This window comes from Python bivittatus, unplaced genomic scaffold (genome assembly GCF_059951505.1).
Source record: "Python bivittatus isolate LINGU-HERP-01145 unplaced genomic scaffold, Pbiv_v1 ctg000480_np1212, whole genome shotgun sequence".
Taxonomy (NCBI): domain Eukaryota; kingdom Metazoa; phylum Chordata; class Lepidosauria; order Squamata; family Pythonidae; genus Python; species Python bivittatus.
In genome coordinates, this window is record NW_028277075.1 from 13,748,842 (window position 1) to 13,773,275 (window position 24,434).

At 38.2% G+C, this 24,434-nt stretch overlaps 1 protein-coding gene across 1 annotated transcript; it reads right to left on the bottom strand.

The window, feature by feature from the left end:
- On the bottom strand, nt 1-24,324 carry BRMS1L (BRMS1 like transcriptional repressor). Its single transcript, XM_007430678.3, has 10 exons — nt 24,054-24,324; nt 15,709-15,799; nt 13,792-13,919; nt 10,986-11,065; nt 7,269-7,365; nt 6,239-6,322; nt 4,610-4,674; nt 3,193-3,232; nt 2,376-2,502; nt 1-863 (listed from the first exon to the last, which is right to left on the bottom strand). Exons 1-10 carry the CDS (start codon nt 24,187-24,189, stop codon nt 740-742), a joined length of 972 nt encoding a protein of 323 aa, XP_007430740.1. The 5' UTR covers nt 24,190-24,324; the 3' UTR covers nt 1-739.
- Nucleotides 24,325-24,434: the final 110 nt, after the last annotated feature.

A 24,434-nucleotide genomic window follows, 5' to 3' on the forward strand; every position in this document is an offset into this window, starting at 1 on the left:
TTTAAAAAAAAATTCACCACTAGACTATACCCATGTAACTCTTGCAAAAGGTAATCTACGTTTGCAAGACAAGTAAGACTGCTAAAAAGAGCAATTGCTATGCAGCAACGGACCTCACAATTACATGATTTTAGATAACTGCCTACTACTTTCAATTTTATACAACTGATTTTTAGAGTATAACCCTAAAAAGCTAGGTGCCAGTATCAGAGGTGGAGAAGCCCAGCAGCTCTAGCTCATAGGACCAATGGTAAGGGATGCTGGGAGTTGTAGTTCAGCAACATCTGGAAGCCACAGATCCATATGATGAAGAATTATACAAATACCCAGAGAAAATAGTTCCACCGCATCCTTTTTCAACTCCCCTCTACCACCTCTGCAATTAAACAACTTCATAACTGACTTCTTGATTCAGTTGCAGGAAAAAATAAAAATAGAAGTGCCTGAATGTACATTTCTAGCTCTTGCATGCACAAAGCTTTACAGGACTGCAGTCTTAACCATGAATTCCAGACAATCCAAAGCTATTTTCTGTGTCAGGCACTGAACTCAAATTAAAGGCAAAACGTCATGTTCAACATGATTATGTGTCACCTATTCTAAGACATCTGCATGAAGATTACTTATACTACTAAAAATACACAGATACTGCCACAAAGATAGATGAGAGCACACAGTAAATACATCTTCCATCTTATGACACTTCAAGCAGGCTAACACTGTCTGGTTAGTTTAATAGTCAGTTGTGATTATGTCTGATGGAATATTTTCCTTTCTGTAGCTGGGAAATATATAGTTTGGATTTGCTTCCATCAGGCCTCTTAAACCACACTTCATCATGGTTAATTGTTGTAATTATAGCACTGAAAAGGAAGAGGGAAAAGAGAAATTAGGAGCACATTAGTGTCCCTATACAACTACAGTATTACCCCAACCTGCATGGCAATTGATAAACAGGACTATAATTACTGGTAATAAAATGTAAAAATATTATAGCAAGTGCCTTGGGAAATGAAGGAAAACTAACAGAATACTACAACATTAATGCTAAAAGTATACTCAATACTGCTGCATTGGTTTGCAAAAAATTCACATTTGTAAACAGCTTTCCTTTGCCAAGAAAAAACATGTATGGATATATGACTAGATTCAATAAGAGAATAAGCAAATTGGGAACAGTGATATCTTCAGAAACTTTCATCTCTTTTGTTGTTTATCTATAGCAATCCTACAATAACCTAGGTATAAATCATTAGGTCTGTTTTATTTACAAAACAGCATTCCAGTAAGGTGAAACAGAGCAAAACTGGGATGCTTACTTTATTTCATCTATATTTCTTTTTCCTTACATAAAAAGAGACAGAGATATGTATACTGGAGGAAGACATGTTCAATGATTTCATCATATATTGTATGTACTTTCCCAGTGTTCAACTGGAAACTGGAACTTATTTTACATGAAACCTCTACAAAGGCTGGGATAAAGATTCCTAAAATAATGGTCTTCCTTGTACCAGTCTATGCATAACTAAACCAATGTGCTGGTTTAGCCAATGGACTTCATAGATACTTATGGTACAGAAACACAAAGAAGGACAATTTAAATGGGGATAGCAGTGCTAATGTGCCTAGTAACATGGGCATCTCCTCCTATTCACAATCCTGCTCTTTCCAACCCAAGCAACCACGTGGAGAACTTGCCACGATAATGAAAGGGAGATAATGTTCAGGAACTTGGGCATGCATGAAAAGGTGTACTGAACACTTCCTCCACTGATACATGGCTGCATCCAGCCATGTATCTTAAGTTATGGAATGTGCTTCCCAGTGGAGGTTAAGAAGTCTTCCTCCTTGAGGAATTTTTGCAAAGAACATCACATTTGTCTAATTAGACAATTTTACTTTTAATTCTGTACCACTTGCAGAATATGAGCATTTTGTTCAGGCTTGGATCTTGAATTCCACACAGCCCCAAATTCACTTTCTGTCTCAGGCACTGAACCCAAATACTTCTTTCAAAATACAATTTCAAGGACATTAATTAAGGTTCACAGTTATAGTTCTTGGGAAGCAGACTCAAGAGCTACAGAATACAGTACCCCATCAAGAATATTCTTTCCATTAGAGGCAGATGGATTGGAAAATACAAAGGGAAAAAAAGGTTGGTTGAAGTGGAAATAAAAAGGGAACTAGTTGCCAGCTCTCCTTATTCTGCTCTGGCTGATGCTACCCTGCTAAGGATGCTTTGCTGTGGATTCCCACCCTCACCAGCTGCACAACTGTTATGCACAAATTAGCTACATATGCCCTAAACACATAAGACAGTAGGGGGAAAAATCCTTGAACTGTATTCAATTTATTTTAAAAAGTCACACCTTGTAGGGCATTCGTCTTTCCTATCAATACATATTGTCTGTCCACGTCCATACCATTCCCCATTATAATAGAGTCTTCCTTCCTCAGATCGTGTGCTGTGTAGGTGTTTTTCCAACTTGACAGGTGCTGGAAAGAGGTAGCGCAGACAATGCTGATGAAATGTAACAGTTGCTTTAAGAAGTTGTTTTCTCTCTACTTTACACCCTGTTAATACATGCATGAGTGACTTTCCATTCGCTCTTAACCAGAAATAGATTGTAGATTGTTATTGAAAGTACATTCATACAAATGAATTCTCTTAAGTCAGCTATGCGATAGTTAGCTTGGGATCTAAATATTATGTATTACTCGCTAAATTTTATTCATGTTGTAACATTGTTTAAACAGATTTATTGTTTTGATAAGAACATATTCTAAACAAATTTATCAATTTGATTTGATCTAGGTGCCACCTGACTCAGGCCAACTCTTCTCAACTTTCCAAAATAACGAAAATTGTCCCCAAACCATCAAGGGCATGAATCAGTTTCCCACTATTGTCCTTATTATATTTAAATCTTCTCACATTCAGCTAGTTGCTAGGAACTGCAGCCTAACATTTAGGGTGGGAAAGGAAATGGAAAGTTGGGGAGAAGCTGCTGTGGATATTAGTATTCTACAAAGGATCACAGCATAAAAGAAAGGGCACTTGGGTACATCATCAGTGAATTCATGGTCACAGTGCCTCTGCTTTTCAGCAGCAGTGGAGCAGGGCACTGGCAGCTGTAATTGGCTGCTCCATGCAATTAACCGCGACAGTCAAATAAGTTGCCTTACGTTCTGCTTTCACTCTATGTGGTCCCAACGTAGCCATTGCCTGAAAAAAAAAGTTTTCATTTTTTTTTTAGTTATTCTTTAGGGTTAGGGTTAAGCTACCTTCTAAAGAAATTTCATTTTAAAGAACAATTTCACAACAACTCCTATGAAAAAATACACAGAGGCACAATTTGCTGTTCTAATGTTCAATGCCGAGAAGTGTGCATGTATCTATGTCTGTATGTCTGGTCAAGCTTAACTTCCAAGGTCTTAAAAACAAGGACTAAGATACCAGAAGGCCAGTGTCTGTCATGGAGATTTGCCTAAATACTGTAACCATCATCAAGTACCTTCCTGGTTGTGTTACATATTGTGGAGATTCATTTGGAATTAATTGGGAAGGCCTTTCCTGTTCTGCTGCCCACTCGGTGGAACATTTCCCCCCTAAAAGTAAGGTATGTTCCATTTTAGGTGCATGCTAGAAATGATTATTATAATTTAGGTGCATGCTGAAAATATTCACCTTGTTTTGAATTCCTTAAAATCACTCTGCTGAATTGCTCATGAATGTTGATATGATTTAATCTGTTTTATTATTTTGTATGTCTTATATAATTAATATGGCTGGGCATACTTCAAAAATGATTTGTTAGGAGCACTTCAGACTTCACATGAGTATAATAATTCTCTATTCATTAAAGTAAGAGTCTGAAAAGAAGTCATGGCTGTTTTAAGGGTCATGGAGTTTTCAAAGCATGCATAGCCCTAATAATTACTGTAAATAACTAACCAGTATAAATCTTCCAAAGTATAATTCTCTTAAGTATATTCTTGAATATATCTGGTTGCCTCTATTACTATAAATCCTTTTCCCCCTGCCATCACTACCAACAATCAGTATTTTCAGACATTTCTGCATCATTCCACCTATATCTTTCCTGCTAGCCCAGGTCTGCTTGCCTTACATGCCATATGGAATATAGAATCCATACAATAATATATATAGTTAAGGAAAGATACTATCCTTTGAGTACTACTTTAGAATGAGATTCTCTTTGTTATATAGTAACTTATAAGAACTGCAAACAGAGTCATGATTTCTGCCTTTCAGGCCTATCATTCTACTTTCTTAGATCCAAGGGACAGGTAACTTCATGCATTGCAATTATGCTAGATTTTCACTTTATTTCATTTCTTTTTGTTTGATGGTTTGTTTCAAATACCTGAGTATATATACACATTTGTGTAGGAGCAACCTATCAATCCATTATCAAACCAGCCAATAAGATCCACCATCATATGTCTCTTTTCTCACAAAATAAAGTTACAGGATCATCTTTTTCTTTATTTGCATAGTCTAAAAATGGACATATACCCATGACCTCTTATAAATACTTTAAAAACTAGGCATCATTCTTTGCCTTAAAAATATACATACTTTCCTTATTGTTGTCCAGTCTTCAAGTATATCAAGATCTTGTAGCATATACACAATATAGGGCCGTTAATATGTTAAGGAGGTTGTTCTTTTTCCAAAGTGGATTACATTAAAAAAATCTATATGTGTCACCCCCACTAAGTAGATCAGACCAGGAATCAACTCCAAAAGAAAGCTAAAACTACTTTTATTGAGAGTACTATAACAACAGAATGTGCAAGTCTGATTGTGCTGTACCTCTTCCCCTTCTTGTATCCATGTAAATTAGGGAGGTGTCTGTCTCAGCTGCTTCCACATACTTTTCGCTTGTTAGGATTTAACATTTGTTTTTCCACCTGTCGCTTTGGTAAGCGATCTCCCCTATGTTCATCAAGGTCATCTTTCTTACTCTCTACATCATACCACTTTGATACATGCTTGGTATGGTACGATTAAAGCTAATGTGATGCTAAATCCTTCTTAAGCATGGGGCATAAATATTTCCAAAAACTAAGATTTACCTTGAAGCACCAAGAGAAACACATTTTCTTATATGGATTTCTATACCATATATGCTCTCTTGAAGAAAGGATAGAACATAAAATCAATAATAACTAAAAGCATAGTAAAATAATTTAGAGAACTTCAGCTCCATATAATTAGCAAAAGTAAAGACTGAAATATAGTCTTATAGGTATGTTCACAGCCTTATTAGGCCACTTTGGAGCAGGAATAATGGAAGGTCATAAGTGTATTTCTATAAATTCATAAATTATTTTCCTACCACATTTATTATTTTTAAGCATTGACATTTAAATTAAAATGCATGCTTTTCATTATACAGCATTATATCCTTTCAAGCTCTACTTTCTGGGGAAAAAAATGATCTACACATAAATATCAAAGTCCTAACAAGTGAAAAGAAATCTGGGATAGGAGTGTTCATAACAAGATGCCAGCACCAATCCCACCTTCTCTTCAGCACTCCATCTATGACAATATTTAGAGGGGTTAATATCATGATATTATATTGCCTAAACCAGACATGTAATATGATAACTACTGTGGTCAAATTTATGCTTAGGCTTCAATCAAATATAGTGCTCATGATTTCTGTCACAAACTACCAGCCTATGTTTCCCTATGGAAGTTGTAGGAAAGGTGATATAAATAAGCAACAATGTAATTGAACTAATTATACCCAATAGGTAAGTTATAAAGATAAGAGTCAGTTTGGTGTAGCGGTTAAGACTTCAGGCTAGAAGCTGGGAGACCGTGAGTTCTAGTCCCACCTTAGCCACAAAAGCCCCCTGGGTGACCTTGGGCCAGTCACTCTCTCTCAGCCCTAGGAAGCAGGCAATGGCAAACCACTTCCGAAATCTTGCCAAGGAAACTGCAAGGACTAGTCCAGGCAGTCGCCAAGAGTCAACACTGACTTGAAGGTACCAAATGAAAAAAAGCTACGTTTACAAACATTCTTGGTTTGCAAGGACAGAAATGCATGGAGAAATAGATTGAAGAGTGTTGGTGTAAACTAAAATTAGTCAGGTTTTCTTTTTCTTTAGCCTTATCTCCTGCATTTCATTAATTTTGCTTACTACTTCTTACTCTTTTTCAGTGCTTTGCACAGTGGCAGCTCTTAAAGGATATCTGATACAACAACAGGTTTCTTCTTCTCTGGACTAAATAGATCCTTCCTTTTTTTCCTAGATTGAAGTTCATCATTCCATAACTCTGAGAAAGAAAAAAATGTTGCAGTTACACCTGTTTTAATCCCACAGTTCACAGGCCGTGCAGGCTGAGCACCTCTGAAAAGACAGGCTTCTACATTTTGAAAAAAAAAAAAAACAGGTTTATATCTTAAATGGTACTTAAGGTATTATGAGGGCTATTTTAAAACAGTAAGAAAAAAAGTTGCCCAAACTGCCACAATTGTGTTTGCTTTCCCTTACCCCCTCCCCACACTTACTTCTTCACAAACTACCCACCTTCAAATAGGTCAGGTGTTCAGAGGATGGTGAATTATCTATATGCATACATCCTTTAAGTCAGGGTTCCCCAAAGTGGTCAATATCAACCCCCAAGGGCCGATGGGACCATCCAAAGGGTCGTTGTTGTTATTATTCATAATACTGTTAGTTAAAGTAGCATTTATTAAATTACTTTCATATAATAAATGTTTGGGGATTGATGAACGATCTGAAGGTTCATGAAAGGGTCAATGAGCTAAAGAGTTTGGGGATACCTGCTTTAGGTTAATTTTAGATACCACAAGATGCCAGGGAGCAAACCCAAGGCCTCATCAAGAGGCATGAGCTAGCTCAGTATTTCTCAACTTCAGCAACTTCTCAGATGGGTGGACTTCAATTCCCAGCATGCTGGCTGGGGAATTCTGGGAGTTGAAGTCCACCCATCTTAAAGTTGCTGAGGCTGAGAAACACTGAGCTAGCTGATCAAATTTTTGAGGGAGAATGTGCAAGCAGAAGGCAAATCTGAAGAGATAACTTAAGGCTCTTATTTTAGTTCTTCTCAATTAGGTTTGTAGACAAAATAGGTTCTATTTTAGATTAAGATCAACTAAATATGTGCTGCGATTCACTGCAATCTTCATTACATGGATTCTAATTTATTTGGATGGTTACCCATCCATTCAAGCTTTATATGTTGAATAGTAAGTTACCTGAGGTAATATCAATACTATGCCGGTCTTCTTCAAGCCGTCTGATTTTCTCTTCTAGTTCACTCTGAACAGTGTCATACAACAAGAGCTTTTCACTCTGAAAGGAAAAATTAATAGGGTATTCATGCTGAGAAAGTTATGTGAAGCAGATAACATGTTCACAAATAGAGATGTTCTCTTTTCACAGAAATTCCAAGGGGGTGTATGTTATAACAAGGGTTAAAAGAGATTTTCTTGTCCCAAATATTATTTAAACTCCACAAAATGGAAAGTCTAGTTTCATAGATATGGAAAATAAAAAGCTACTGAATAAAGGCAATACTAAGAGCTACAGAAAAGTGGAAGCACATGCAATTCCAATAAAACAGAGATGCCCTAAACGTACTACACAAAGCAAAGGCCTCCACTTTTTAAAAAATGTTTTATAATTTGTAGCTTCTTTAAAGTCAAGGCCAAACAAAACAAAGGAGACCCTGAAGTTTTCTAAACCCTATTTATATGCAAAAAGTATCCAGATGGCAAAAACTTTTATACCTGTTATACTCATCCAGATCTGTTTTGCCCAGTAATGACCAGCCTTGTCTCTAGAAAGTTTCCTGCAGGCAGGAATTTGAGATTTGCAAAGTTCATATAAAGAGTTAATGCTGATGCAGTGATATTTCTGATACTGTGCGAGCAGAGATCCATATGATGCTTAACATTCAGCCTGGGGCTACTGGCTGTTGACCAAGCCCTATTTTCATGTGTGTTTGAATCTGGTCTGTATATCTTCAAATGATTAAGGACTGTATGAGATAATGTAATGGTATGTGGGAATGACCATGGGAAATAGAGGGAAGAGCCACAGCCAGGGGAAAGGTCAGATAAGAAGCAGCTTAGCCTGCAGAAGGAATGTGGGTATAGCAAACATCTCAGAAGGGACCCTCTCTAGTTTCTTGGGTTATAAAGGTGATAGGGGAGAAATGTACCTTCAGACTTGCAAGGTTCTGTTAATGTAACCTTACAGTAAAGTAGAATTAGTTCATCTGGGCATGCATCCTGTCTGGACTACCTTGCAAGGCTGACAGGTAATAATTTCAATCAGATAAATAATGGTTTATCAAATTAGGAATAAATTGGGTCCTAAAGCCTTCCTCACTTATCAGCATCAGATACTGATTTGGAGTGAGACTTTAAGCAGAGTTTCTTGGTTCATTGATAATGAAAGGCTTTGGTATCAGATATTTCACCAAAGGTAGATGGGTGTATGAGATCATGGGAAAGAAGTAGTTAAATAATTTGACACAGTTTGTTCCTGTTTATTTATCCACCAAATGTGCATTCTGCTGTAATAGACTGAAGACTCATAAAATATAGTTCATGAGTCTAGGATTGTTACGAATGAATTGGGCTTTAACATCACAAGTGGAAATCTACTAATCTTATACCTGCTTCTGGTATCTTTAAGAACATACAGTACTTTGCAAAGGTTTTAGGCAGGTGTGAAAAAATGCTATAAAGTAAGAATGCTTTCAAAAATATATATTGTAATTGTTTATGTTTATCAATTTACAAAATGCAAAGTAAGCAAACAGAAGAGAAATCCAAACCAAATCAATATTTGGTGACTACCCTTTGCCTTCAAAACAGCATCAATTCTTACTCTTGCACACTTTGTACACTTGCACAAAGTCAGGGATCTTGTAGGATTAGAGTCAGGTGTATGATTAACCAATTATACCAAGCAGGTGCTAATGATCATCAATTTCATATGTAGGTTGAAACACAGTCATTAACTGAAACAAACAGCTGTGTAGAAGGCTTAAAACTGGGTGAGGAACAGCCAAACTCTGCTACTAAGGTGAGGTTGTGGAAGACAGTTTCATGTCATGGGTCATACACCATGGCAAGGCTGAGCACAGCAACAAGACACAAGGTAGTTCTACTGCATCAGCAAGGTCTCTCCCAGGCAAAAATTTCAAAGCAGATTGGGGTTTCAAGTTGTGCTGTTCAAGCTCTTTTGAAGAAGCACAAAGAAACGGGCAACGTTGAAGACCGTAGATGCAGTGGTCGGCCAGGAAATTTAATGCAGCAGATGAAAGACACATCATGCTTACTCCCTTTGACATCGGAAGATGTCCAGCAGTGCCATCAGCACAGAACTGGCAGAAACCAGTGGGACCCAGGTATACCTATCTACTGTCTGGAGAAGTCTGGCCAGAAGTGGTCTTCATGGAAGAGTTGTGGCCAAAAAGCCATACCTCTGATGTGGAAACAGGGCTAAGTGACTCAACTATGCATGAAAACATAGGAACTGGGGTGCAGAAAAATGGCAGCAGGTGCTCTGGACTGATGAGTCAAAATTGGAAATATTTGGTTGTAGCAGGAGGTAGTTTGTTTGCCAAAGGGCTGGAGAGCGGTACAATAATGAGTGTCTGCAGGCAACAGTGAAGCATGGTGGAGGTTCTTTGCAAGTTTGGGGCTGCATTTCTGCAAATGGAGTTGGAGATTTGGTCAGGATCAATGGTGTCCTCAATGCTGAGAAATACAGGCAGATACTTATCCATCATGCCATACCATCAGGGAGGCGTGTGATTGGCCCCAAATTTATTCTGCAGCAGGACAACGACCCCAAACATACAGCCAATGTCATTAAGAACTATCTTCAGCGTAAAGAAGAACAAGGAGTCCTGGAAGTGATGGTTAGACCCTCACAGAGCCCTGATCTCACCATCATCAAGTCTGTCTGGGATTACATGAAGAGACAGAAGGATTTGAGGCAGCCTACATCCACAGGAGATCTGTGGTTAGTTCTCCAAGATGTTTGGAACAACCTACCTGCCGAGTTCCTTCAAAAAATGTATGCAAGTGTACCTAGATGAATTGATGCTGTTTTGAAGGCAAAGGGTGGTCACATCAAATTTTGATTTGGATTTCTCTTCTGTTTGCTCACTTTGTAAATAGATAAACATAAACAATTACAATATATATTTTTGAAAGCATTCTTACTTTACAGCATTTTTTCACACCTGCCTAAAACCTTTGCACAGTACTATATTTTAATACCACAAAAACCATACAAGTTACATAAAGAATTTGGCGTGTGTGTGTGAAATTCACTGTTAGGCTACATGAAAGCTGTACTCTCTTACAAATCAATGTTTTAGTTATAGCTGTATGCCTAAATTGTTTAGAAAAATACAAATTCCATCCATTTACTCTGACCTCATTTAATAATATTAAATGCTTCATGAACAAATTGAATTAAATAATATCTGAATGCTTTGTTTTCTCCCTGAGTATGCAGCTAATATGCCAGATCACAGAAGTGCTTCTTGAAACTAAAACTGCACACAAAATATGCAAAAATGTGGTTCAGGTGATGTCATAAAACTGATGTGTATCATAAAATAGCCTGGGTAAGATTTATGCAGGATGTATATTGTCTCTAAGTATACAAAAGTTGGACCCATCTGATTCATTATAGGCTTTCAATGTAATTGCAAAAACATAATAAAAAAAACTTTAAGCAAGGATTTCTCAAGAACAATTAGTGAGACTGATAAAGCTGTCAAGATACTTTTCAAGACAAACTGCCTTTTTTGTAGGTATAAGTGTATAATATTGTCCTTTCATGTTGTTTTGCAACTTTATAGCTTAGCTGGGTGTGCACGTTACCCCAGAACTAAGTCCAATCAATTTTAGGCAGATTAAAACATTTCCAGCTAACAGCAATACCTCACAGTGCTGTCGGGATGCCTGAATTTCACATTCATACTTGTTTTTCACGGATTCCAAGCAGAGTTCTCTGTAGATACCTACAAATAAACATGTACTTAAAATTAATTGGAGAGAAGCATCACAGAATGTATTCCCACCCATTCTGAAAATTCCCAACAGGCAATAGTGGGATTTACAAAAAGGATTTCTTTTATGTCTCCATTTGTGCAATGCCTAAATGAATTTTAATCCCAATCCACTGAGATATCTCCCCTGGCTTTACAAGGCTCAAGTGCTGCTTTGACAGTTATAGATCTTAACATTATCTGTACGAATATTTGCTATCATCATTTACAGAAGACTTACAGAATTTGAACACTGGTTGAATTAATATTAACCTAATATGAACTACCCCAGACTTGTCCAGTGAACATGAATTCAGACCAGCAAGATGGGCAGCCATTACGGTTTACAGTTCATTTACTCAATGAACAACCCTCCTTCCTCCGTTTTTTAAAATTCTAGATCAATTATATATTTGTTGCATGGCCTGAAAAAGTCAAAATCAAAAGGAAAGCACTGATGGTAAACAGACCAGAGAGTGTGAACTTCTTAATAAGTGGCATATAATGTAATCTTAATTCTAAAAAGCTAGCGTCAGAGAACCAACCCTCCTAACTTCCCTCCTTCCTTCAGATTATGATGATCACACTGATGATGTTACTATCTGCATGGGCCCACCAATGCTTTAGATGTGGCCCCCGGAAAGCTCTGAAAAGCACCACTGAATTTCTCCAACATCCTCTGTCTTCCTCTTTTGTTGCTTACTCCACAATGTGCCACTGAATGGAGGAACCACTTCCTTGTTGAAAGCAAACAAGAAATCAGCCTCCGATCCCTGCCTGCTATGCACTGGGTAGGCAGCAAAAATAAAACAAAACTAATCCACTGAGCTTTTTCTTTGTGAGTGATTGGCCAAGAGGAAAGGGACCAGGTAGAAAGGAGAAATGGCATTTTCTGTTTGCTGCAACGCAGAATGGACAGCAAGAAACATTATTTTGGGGGGCCTGCAGTCTGATGAGAAAAACCTTGGAGTTTCTGGAGCCAACGCAGAAATCTCCCTGCCCAGCTTCTGAGCTGTGATTCAAGAATACCTTTATTTCTTGTGTCAACTGCAACAAAATAGTGTGGCACTAAAAATGTTATTACTATTTAGCAACAATATGCAAGCAGATGGGTAGCAACAGACAAGATTGAAAAACTTCCTGCTCAATTTAGCGGACTGCAAAAAACCTTTCGCAAATTTATGATCATTAAGGGAGGTTCCATCTAGGCGGCCCAGCAGCATCTCAGTTACTGAGTTTCCAAATCCTGTTTTCCATTCTGGTTTGCAAGTAGTTCACTGCGCAAGAAAGAGGCGGCCTCTTTGCTCAAAGTATATACAGTAAAATTTAATTTAAAGCATCCAAAAGTTACTTATTTATCATATTCATATATTATTTATTTATTTATCATATTTATAAATATGATAGTTGCCCATCTCACATTAAAGTGACTCTGGGTGGCGTACAGCACTTAATTAAAAACAATACATAAAAACAGTCACAATTAAAAAATAACTATAAAATACTGGGAAAGAGAAAAAAATAAATATTTTTAATCCATATATTATATTATTATATTCTTTTTTTTTAACCTGGTCCTGCCTTTTTTGTACAGTCCCCCAGTACATTTCTTAAAATGAAAAAATATTGTATAGACCTGTCCTAATATGAGATACAGATGCAAATGTAACATTCCCTCTTAATGAATCAGAGTTTCTTAAAACAGGAATGAACACATAGTATGTTCCCTCCTTTGATAAATTGATTCCAGTTATTCTGAACCACAGTTGACCATAAAATCTGAAACAAAAAACTCCGTTTACCAGCCAGGATCTTAAAGTATCATTTAACTATTATTTAATGATCCAAGATAAAAAGCCAATTTTAAACCAAAGTTCATTGTTTTGGACACAGCAAGGAACTGATGTTTTTAAAGCAGTTTTTAGGTATAAAGTACTAAAGATGATTTTCTAACAACACAATCTTAGCATGCCAGATATATTACACCTCAACCAGCCCTCTGAAGAAAACAGCAGCCCAGAAGCAACTGAAAGGTAGGACAAAGATAGATTGCATATTAATTGCTTTGTATTTTTACAACTAGGGGAGTAACCATTTTCTTTTTTCCTGAAAATTGGATATAATCTGTTATCAAAACCACCTAATTCTGACTGAGACATAGCTGCCATCTTGAGACTGATTTGCAACAGCAAGTTCTCATATCTTAAATATCTGGCTGATGTTTTTGTGAAGCAGGGGATGTTTCTTGATGAAGAGATCTGAGGAACTTAAAAACTTAAAAACCTGAAGCAGGTAATGATTATGTTTCTCTGTCTTCAGGAAGGGGCAAAAACAAACAAACAAACCCAACCAACATGACGCCCCTTTGTGTCATGTTGGTTAGTTTTAATAAAGGTATTACCCAGCTCTGTATTTTCAAGCTTCTCCCACAAAGGAGCAGCACACCTATGATTGCTTTTTGTGAAAGATTATATGCGTGCATTTATTTGGGAAACAGAAGAGGCGATGCTGTAATGAATGATACTGTGTGCTACTGTTATTCAAATAGGAGGCCAAAAAATGTAGCAGAAATTTCAACATCAATTTTTTTTAAGTCAAAGGCTTCAGAGACCCTGAAATTTTTGTCAGCATTTTACTTCTACCCTTGCCCTGCAGCGATATACTTAACTGAGTCAACAAGATCTACTTCATGCACTTACCTGCCACTTTTGTTCGGATTTGCATGTTTTCTTGCAGAGCTGCCAGTGGTTCCAAGTACTCGGGCGCCTTTCCCGCAATGACCTCCTGTAGTTTTGCATCCACTTGGCTTAATCTCTCTTTGTAAAGTCTTAATATAAGGAAGATGGAGTACATTATATTAAAGAAAGGAGAACAATGTATATTAATATTTCTAAGATCTGTCTTCTTGAATGGCAATGGGCATTCCTGTTAAGCCCATTAGCTCAGAAGAAATTAGTAAGATTCAAAAACAGACCTAAAAATACATTAAATTACAGCCAACGTTTTTATTTAGACATTGTTTGGGCTGGATCTGAAAGTGTTCCTTCTATTCACTGAACCTACTGGCAGAAAAGGGAAGCGGGTAGTGGTTATGTTTCTCTGTCTTCTGGAAGGGACCAAAAAAAAAAAAATTAAGTTAATTAGCTACAAGGAGAAAAAATTTAAGACACCCCCCCCTTCTCCTTCAGCCAAAAGGAGTGTCTCCTGAGACAAATTCCAATCCCTGGAACTCCCATTTCTAATGGGAAGCAAAGTCTTGCTCTAAATCAGTGTCTTCTCCATGCTTCCCAATACATCTTTGTAAAAACTCCATGTTTTCAGCATTGCTGCTTTCAGGAAAGCTAACAAAAATAAATATTCAGCAAATAATACCAAGCTGTAAATAAAATGCAATCAAATAGTCTGATGAGAAGATTAAGAATTTAGAGTGGCTTAAATGGGTCTAAAATACTTGTTATTTTATAAGCATTGCCATTATGTTCACATAGCTAATATAGAAATATTAAGCAACTTCAGACTCTACAGTGAAACATTTTGCAAATGCAGGTTATGATCATTCTATTTACACATAGAACAGGAGTGGACTGCTCTTTATATGAACAAGAACATGAAAATCTTACTTTGCTCAGCACATTGGACAACTGCAATTTTCTCACTGCCCAGTCTCTTTCCAAATGAGAGCAAGCTACTTTAAGAAGCAGAGTACAACAGATAAGGTGAGAAGAGGCCATCTTCTCTCCCCACTCTCATAAACATTCCATACAAACAACAAAAGTCTCACTTCTTAATATATGAACAAAAAGCACCCATACAGGACTGTCTTATCAAACTGTCATCCTTTAGAAACCCCCTTGATGTCCAAGCAAATGCCCACTTGAATGTCTCTGGTAAGCTTAGGGAGACAGAGATAAATTAGCAAGTTTCAGTTTCTGAAGTTTCCATGGAATATTACTTCCACCACTTCTACTGTAGAAGGTAAGAAAGCTCTCAGTATGTTTTGGAATTTAATTAACTTACACAAGCTTTAAAGCATGTGCACGCATAAATATTTACACAAAACTCAGAATTCTAAAACCATTTTCACAGATCTTCAGATTGGGATGGACACTTGAATTTGGGAAGTATTCAATGGTAAAGTACTCGCTAGGCACACAAAAGATTGCATTTCCATACCTTGTACTGATAAGTAAGCCTGAGAAAGGCTCTTTTTTGAAATGCTGTAGAACAGCTGCTATTCTATGTAAACCAGTGTCTATAGTCTGATTACCCAGGGCTACATGCAACTCCATGAACCTTGAAGATAGCCTCTGATCTATAAAAGCTAAATTGGAGATAGACAGACAGACAGAGATATAGAGGGTTTTTTTGTTTTCTCCAATGTTTTCTTTGCTTCAGAGACCTAAGGAAAAAGGGGTTCTTTTTTAATTGTAGCAATTCATAAACAACTGACAGTTTAAAAACTGTTGTTGATCTGCTGTAAATCATTCAGAGATATACCAATAAATCCTGATCAATCTTCTGCCCACTCCTGATTTAGATGGACAAGTTAAAGTACATACTCAAGACTATAGCTGAATTAGAATTCAGGAGAAGTTCTAAATTATTGGTTTACTTACTGATCTTTGAGATCTGTAAACTGTTTTTCAAGATCAGACATCTCATCTAAACACTCCATTCTTCTTCTTTCACAATCCTCATCATCCATTTCTGCAATGAAAATTATCCACTTTTACAAACATAACTAGTTTGTTTCTTCCAAACTACTTTACTCTATGACGAAGCTGACCTTTTCATTAAGAGTGGTTCAAGTTCTAAATTAAGCTTAAAGAAATTAATATTTGAAATACTTTCTAAATCTGCTGGAAAACAGATACATTATATAAAATTATTTCTATATATTTCTATTCTTTGATACGAACTATATCGCTTAAGTATGCATTTCATCTTACAACCAGCTATAATCTTTGAAATACTGACCACCAAGGAACCATAACTTTTGAATCAATTAGAAGGAATGTAATGTTAGTAACATTTTTCTGTACCACAACAGCAACAGAAAAATTGAAGGTTTTTTGCCAGTTTAAACAATGGTAAATTCTTAGGCTTTCATAATTTCATAACATGGCTAGTTCTGTAAAACAGATTCTGTACAATTACAGCAACATTTTAATATGCTCTATAGACTGCATGAACAAATCTATACCATTGCCTTAACTGATAAAGCAACATCAAACTTTTGCTACTGTAGGCCTATAGCAAGTTGATTTTTTTTTTTTAATCTGTTCAGTCATGTCTGATTCTTGGAGACTACCTGGACAAGTCCCTGAAGTTTTCTTGGCAAGGTTTTTCAGAAGTGGTTTGCCACTGCCTCCTTCCTATGGCTGAGAGAAAATGACTGGCCCTAGGTCACCCAGCTCACTTTGTGCCTAAGCCGGGACTAGAACTCATGGTCTCCCAGTTTCTAGCCTGATGCCATAACCGCTACACCAAACTGGCTCTCTAGCAAGGTGAATACCAACCACAAAACACCGCTTACAAATGAAGATGCACAGAAATATTCATTCATGTATTAGGCCCCTATCATTCTGTGTTAACATGTTATTCCTGAAGAACAGGGCAAACAGTTTAGGAAATATTTTTAATTGTTGCCATTCTTCCCTCCCCATCAATAATTCATCATCCCTTTCAGCTAAAGAAAGCCATAGGTAACATTTTCTACAGAACATCACTTCTTAATTCAGGCACCAAGGACCTAAACATGTATATGACTTCAGCTTCTATCAATACGGTAATGCCTGCAATGCAAACTCAATTCAATGTATAGTACACCAAGTTTGCATATCAGGAAATCAAGTTCATAATTGAAGCAGCACTTTCTAGCCATTCAAGATGTTTAGCATACATTTCCCAATTCATATTTATAACCTAAGATGCTGTTTTTCCCATATCACAAGTGGAAGATTGAGAATGATAAACGATGCCCTTGGGCAGCCCACTTAAAGAGTTCATTGTTTAGCCAAGATTTGAAATAGAAACCACCTCCTATTGATTTACATGTCACTCAAATACAAGTATCCCAGCTCTCAAAATAGTTTTACAGGAAAATTTACAATAGTTGTTTTACACCATCAATTAAAGCATTAATTGTGGTAACAGCAAAGAACCATCCCCTACAAATTTACACACTCCCTTTTTCCTTCCTTCAGTTGTAATAAAGCAATCAGAAGTTCATCTGAATCCTAAACTGTAATTTATATTGAAACAAGCCAGAAAGACTAAAATGTGCTTGTTACATACACACTATTATATAATTATTCTGTTAAATTAGTATTGTGCTTTTTTCTCAAGAGTTCAAGGTGGCCCACATAGTGCTCCTTGTCCAACCATCATCTCTGTGAGATGTAACATTCCCTCTTATTGAATCAGAGATGGGTGGACATACCTGTGTTTTTCAAACCCGCTAACACACCAAGACAGAGGCTTGTACACGCCAAAGATCGAACACCAAAACATAAGAGCAATGTAGTATATGCAATCCAGTGCAGTGAGGAGCGTTCAGCACTCTGCATTGGAGAAACCAAACAGCTTTTACACAAGAGGATGCCCCAGCACAGGAGGAGTAACAACACAGGACTAGAATCAGCAGTTTACTTTCATCTAAAGGAAAAAGGACACTCATTTGGGGACAATAATGTTCAAATTTTGGACAGAGAAGATAGGTGGTTTGAGAGAGGAGTGAAGGAATCCATTTATGCCAAAGTGGAAAATCCTTCCCTCAACAGAGGTAGAGGCCTCAAACACAACTTGTCTCCCATTTTCCATCCTTTCATCAGTCCCCAGGAAGATTAAGAACAGTTCAAAAGTTCACCAGGAAAGCAACATTTAACATCCCCTTGGGGATGAGTGAGGGATTAGGAGTAAGACATCTACATCTCAAAGACTCTACTATCACATCTCCTATTGTCCCTTCAATGAGCCCATCATGTTAGTAAGAAACCCAGCCACCCTGGAAGACTTTTAATGGGGTCCCCCAAGCAACTTTTTAGACTGAAGAAGCTGCTTGGACAAGTAGCGAAACGTCTCTAACCAAAAAGAAAAGAAGTCCAGTTGCCATGACTCAACCTCCAGACATACCTAGGGAATCATGAGTGATTTGTGCAAGGGCCTTCTCAGCTGTGACACTTTGATTATTGGACACACAACCTTTGGAGGTGCATCAGGCATTGTTAGTAATTCACTTTCACCAGATACTTATGATGCACCAGTGATGTTCTTGGTACCATTTTACATAGTGGCTGATTTTAAAACTATTGGATTCAATATGAATTAAATAGCTTGCTTTGTAAGTTGGTACTTTAAAAAAAAAAAAGTTTCGTAATGTTGTATTTTTACCTCTAAGAATCACTCTGGGACTCTTTAATGAAGTAAGCAAAAGTTAAGTCTCCTTTGAGTCACGCTTGATGCCTGATTATTTCATGGGCACATCCATGCAGTTTTCTTAGCAACAACTTGTTTGCCACTGCCTTCTTCTGAAACGTTCCTTTGACCTCCCAGTGTAGCTTATAGCAATGGGATTTCCTAGTGGTTTCTCATCCAAAACATGAAGAATTCTGATCCTGTTTAGTTTTGGGAGTATCAGCCAAGGCCAGCTAGCTATCAAGCCAAGAAGCATTTAGTTAAAAAAAAAAAAGAGAGAGAGAACAAACATGCTTTTTCTTATTTCTCCAGTCATTTTTTGTTTATCCGTGAAATCTGCTATGGAGTTTTTCAGTCAGCTGCAGAAAAATTTATTGCTGGGTTTATTTGAGGGAGAGAAACCACTTTGGCTTATTGGGAATACCTGTACTATATTTTCAGTATTTATTTGTTTGTTTGTTTAAATAAACTGCAGTTCCCAAGACTGCAAGTGATTTACAATATTTTTAAAACAAAAAACCTATAAAGACAGTGTAAAGACAACTAGACAAACCAAGTGAAAATGCACCAGGACACTACAAAATCTCAGATAAAGAGCATTAAACAAACTACCACCAATGCCCACATAAACAAAATCATCTTTATTGCATTGCAGAAAGTCTGTAAAGAACAAGTCAGGCACACCTCTGGGGACAAAGTATCCCACTGGGGAGGAGTGTCTTCAGGGTTATGTCCTCTTACTGGTTGTAGGGATGGATCCAAAGTTTCCACCCCCTACCTGATTCTATATGTAGTAGATGATCTCTAAGCTATCCTAATGCAAAGCCACCTAGAGCTTTATTGGTTAAAACCACCACTTTCAACTGGACTCAGAAACCACAGGTAACCAAAGCAACAACCAGAGAATTGGTGTGATATGTTACAATACTGGCTCTTACCTGCTGATGACTGCTGCATTTTCTATCAAATGGATCATCTTCAAAGGCAGCTCCATGTGAATGTGTTACAATAGGTCTAAGCTCATGGTAAAGAGGGCATGAGTTATCCAAATAGAGTTTCAAGTGCTGCATCAGCCTAAGCTAAGCAAAACCCCACCCACTCCCACCCCCCCAGCCACAACTTCTACCTGCTCTTTCAACAGGAGCTATGAATCCAGGAAGATCCCTAGATTGTAAACATATACCTGAAAGTAATTCCACCCAGAGCCATCAATGAGCTAAGATGTTTCTAGATAAACAGTAACACCATTTTGCTAGCATTCAATTTCAGTTTGTTTTGACCCATCTAGTCCTTCACAGCCTTTGGACTCCAGACATCTGTTGGATGTCAAGGCTTCTAAGCAACTTCTAAGCAAGGTTTGACCTGGGATGGCACCATAGAATTGAATACAATCAGTGTGCTAATTATAACTTAGCCCAGACTGATAGATGATGTCTTGCAACAGCTTCACATAAGTGTTAAACAGGAATGGGGAGAAAGCCAAACCCTAGGGCACCCCATACTGCAGCTATCAGGAGCTTAATATCTCCTCCTTCTTTACTACTGACTAGACACATCCACTAAGGTAGGAGCAGGATGTCTACAGGACAGTGCCCCCTACTCCAAAAAGATACTACAGCTGATCAAAGCTGAATTCTAAAAGGAGCACTCCCACTCTGTAAGCCCTGATGTAGATTAGCCACCACAAAACCCAATGCTGTTTTCTGTCCCGTGCCCAGACCTGAATACTGACTTGAAAGGATCTTGATAATCCATATCATCAAGGATCTTCTGTAACTGATTCCCCACCACCTTCTCCTAAAAGGGGAGGTTGGAGACTAGGGAGAAGTTGTCTAATATGGCCATATGGCTTCTTTGAGAGAAGGTGCACCACTGATTTTTTCCAATGGCTGATGGCATTTATTATCTCTGCCGTCCAACTGTCCAGTACATAAGCAGCAGGACTTACTTTACAGATTTACTATCCTTTCCTTTGGCTCAAAAAAAAAAAAAAATCCCGAATAATATTGCAAGAAGTTACTTGAGTCATCTTGCTAAACTTCATCCAAATGCTATCTAACTCTGTAATTTTAAGCGTCTTATTTAATGTCTATAGTATATCTTTATCATATTTATCTTTAATACTACTTAAGGTCTTAAAAATTAAAAACTAGAAGAAGCACATGTCAGTTAAATGGATTTTTCCCCTTGACCGGTGGAAATACTGTTTTTTTTATTTGCAAAGTTTTATTTTTTGTCATCTTTACCAAATTTGTGGAGTAATTAACAGGTTATATGTCCTAAGAGAAGGAACCTAAGATACTCACAAATTTGGTCCCAATTTGTTTCTCTAAAAGAAATTTTCTTCCACATGAGAAAGATCTTTCAACTAAAAGTTGGGCTGATCAAGTATGCATTAGAGAAAATCCAAATCTCCTGGGTTCATTGATTACCAAGTCTTTAAAATATGTAGTGGAACAAGAAACAATTGACACAGAATGATATTATTAGAATTAGCAATTAGACATTCTAATAATTGTATTGTATTTATTAATTATTCTTGCTTTATTAAAAACCATCCGAAAGTTTTACAAAGGTGTTTTAGGCATCAGTTTTGTTTAGCTCTATATCAGAAAGTTATGCCTAGTGGGGAAGCCTAGTTTAATATGTTATACTTCACTTAAAGCATCAATGAAACTCTTTAAAACCCTGGCTTTCTGTTCTGTGTGAATGTAGCCTCCAATTCCAACGGAACAAACATCTCTATGTCTGGCTTGGGGCTGACATAGTTAGGGGGTCTTTTCAGAAGCACACAAGGGAAATTAAGGGGTGAAGCATTCTATTTATCATACCCTCCCTCATTCCTTCCTGAAAGATGCTGTTCTGGAGTTTTCCAACAATATATCAGATATTGTATATCAGATGTGTTTTCAATGGTATAAGTGCTGTTCCACTGTACTGACTTCTTTGGAGCAGTGGATCTAGCTCAGTGTTTCTCAGCCTTGGCAACTTTAAGATCTGTGGACTTCAATTCCCAAAATTCCCTAGCCAGCATGATCTTAAAGTTGCCAAGGCTGAGAAACACTGAGCTAGACTTAGGCCTCTTCCTTGGAGCTTTCAGCAAGCTGAGGGCTGCATTCTAAACTAATGCCATTAAGAGACGAAAAAGGAATGAAGATAGGTGCATATTTTTAATGGCAGTGCTCTCTAGGCCAAGAACAAAAGGGATTTTCTCCTGCTTCTAAGACTAGGTGCCACAAAACAGTACTTTAGATGTGTTTCCTCAACTTATGACTATGTGACTCAAAGATAAAAAAACAATGCCCATCCCAATAACATGTAAAGGATTTTATTCCTATTTGTCTGGACTGACACCAGAATATAGACAGAGCACTTGTCAAAAAACTGGAGTTTTGGTGCCTCCTAATTCTATTGAAACTGAAGCAGGAGAAACTTAAGAGCATACTATTATTCTTTCTTAATAACTCTTAGGAATGCTGGAGAACAATATACACAAACTCTGTTCTTCAAACACAGAGAAGCATAAACATTAAGTGTAACTAAAGACACCACAGTGAATAATCAAGAAACAAATGCCTAACCTTCCCAAAATAAGACGTACGGAGGAGCAAATGCTTGGCAATTTCCTCAAGCAGCAGAAGCCTCTCCATATGTACTTTCTCTATATGCTGCCCTGTTCCATGTTGTCCTATATTGCAGCATATATTGAGATCAAACTTTATTTCTACATTAGAGGAAAGGGATGCACGTCAACATGTGGCAGCACCCAGCTGGCCTGGCCTGGGTTCATAAGCTAATTAGGGTAATGCCTGGTTAGTGTCCCTGGTTATGGGAGAACCTACAGAGAACCTACAGAACCCTCTACTACAGGGTTGTAGAGTAGACTGAGAAGCTGAAAAAACACCACCTTCCAAAGAAGACCATCGCAAACCTTTTCCATGCTGTTGCTAAGAAAACTGTAGGGGTCTGTCTATGAAGACACCAGGAATCAAATCCAACTTGATGTTAGAGAAGGATGTAATGGATAGAAAAACTTCTCTTTCATCTCTAATGTCCAAATTTGAACACACCATGGGTGGAAGGTATCCTCAGAATTTTTCCCACAGGATATATTGGCTCATATTGTATTTTAGTTTAATGAAAATGACCAACACTAGACTGAGGCAACTAAATAATTGCATTTATTCCTGCAATATCTAAATATATGAAAAGAGTAACTTAGATAGTGTTTAAAGAAAATGGCATACAAGTTGATAGAATATAATTTATTTATTAAATTTACATTCTACCATTCCTCCAGGATTGTGGACCTATGTTCTACACTCATCATGGAAGCCCGCTGGTCCCAGTCCAACATCCTAATACCACAGGCTGCCACAGATATAATACCTATAAATTAAAATGTGATTTATGTATTCAGAAGGTTAATATAGCAATGTCAAATGCTAAGATGAACCAATCATATGCTGAGACGGATCATCTTTAACCTCACTATGCTTTACTTCCAAGTGTCCAAGGCGTTCAGCATTAAGTATAAGAATGGCATATCAGGCATACTAACTCCAGTGATTTTAGAGTAATTTTGAGATAAGAACTGAAACACACAAGACTATCAGCCAACATTTTTGCACATGTATCTTGTTTGAGGCTTGAATAAAAAGGCAAATACAACCTTAAGCTACTATTCTGGTTAGTTACTGTCAATCTACAGTTTGTTTTGAGGCACTGATTTGATTCATGCGTTGAAACCATTATCATCTAACCTTAACCCTAAAGATAGGATAGAAAATGCCCTGGGAACATTTATCAGACAAATAAATATGGGACATTCCAAAGACCTGGGAGAGAAAAAATAATAGGGGTTTCAACAAACTAACTAACCCTCAAGCTATATTAGTCACATTCCCTGTTTCTAGAAGGCACCAGAGAAGGTATGACTATGAAACACCTGTTCTTTAAAAGGAAAGGAAGAAACAGCAAGACAGCAAACTGCATCCTTCATATTAGGACCATTTTGCAATTTAGTCCATAAAGCCACTGGCCCAAGAATTAGATGCTTGCCTATCTGTCTGAATGCATTTCTGGCATCCTTTTTTTGTGGCACACCAAAAGACTAAAGCCACGGCGGAAACCAACTCCTTCCCAGCTTACAGAAATTTCCCCCACCGAGCTGGCTGCAGACAATACACCACACCGCAGGTTTATCACCAAAGGAGGGGGGGAAAGGATTAGGGGCAGAGAAGAGAATGGCTCTCCCCAATGACCCCGGGAGGAAACTATTAGGAAAGTGAGGCCACTGCCTTGCCCGCCCAGGTGAGGGGCGCAGACCCCGGGGGCATCCTAACAAGTCCCCCATGGCGAAGGAGGGGGGGGAATGCCGAAAGGGGCCATAAGGGTTGCAAAAACCGCAGAATCGTCCTGGCACAGCAACAGAGCCGGACGGGGCGGGGCTGAGTCCTCCCTTCTGCCCCCATCTAACCCCAAGCGCGACAGATCCGCTGTTTCGCTCCAGCATGTGCGCCCAGGAGCCCTTTCCCCGCTTCACCTGAGCTGTCCCCCTCCTCGGACACGGACGAGCTCTCGGACTCCTCTTCCTCGGAGCTGCTGCCCTCGTTTTCCCCGTAGTCCACCTCCATCTCATCGTGATTGTTTTCTTTCTTCTCCCGCGAATGGACCGGCATCGCGCCCGCTCTCGGCAGACGCCCGGCGTCACTCGCTGGAGACCGGGACAGCAGCTTCGCCTGCCCGGCCCTCTAACGTGCTGAAGCTCCGCCCCACCGAAACCCCGCCATCCACCTTAGCGCCGCACAACTTAACCCTCCTCTCTGTCGCTCATTGGTGGACGCCCTGCCGGCGGAGCAGGGCTTCGTAGCCGGGCGTGGTGGGGGTGTTATGTGTTGCGGAGCATTTCGGGATACGTAGTCTT

Excerpts from the sequence above, each read along its gene's own strand:
- BRMS1L (XM_007430678.3), bottom strand. The coding sequence starts at position 24,189 with ATGCCGGTCCATTCGCGGGAGAAGAAAGAAAACAATCACGATGAGATG. Across the intron at positions 3,233-4,609 it reads ACTGGACAACAATAAGGAAA|GCAATGGCTACGTTGGGACC; the intron begins GTATGTATATTT and ends TTTTTTTTTCAG. Across the intron at positions 864-2,375 it reads AAAGACGAATGCCCTACAAG|TGCTATAATTACAACAATTA; the intron begins GTGTGACTTTTT and ends CTTCCTTTTCAG.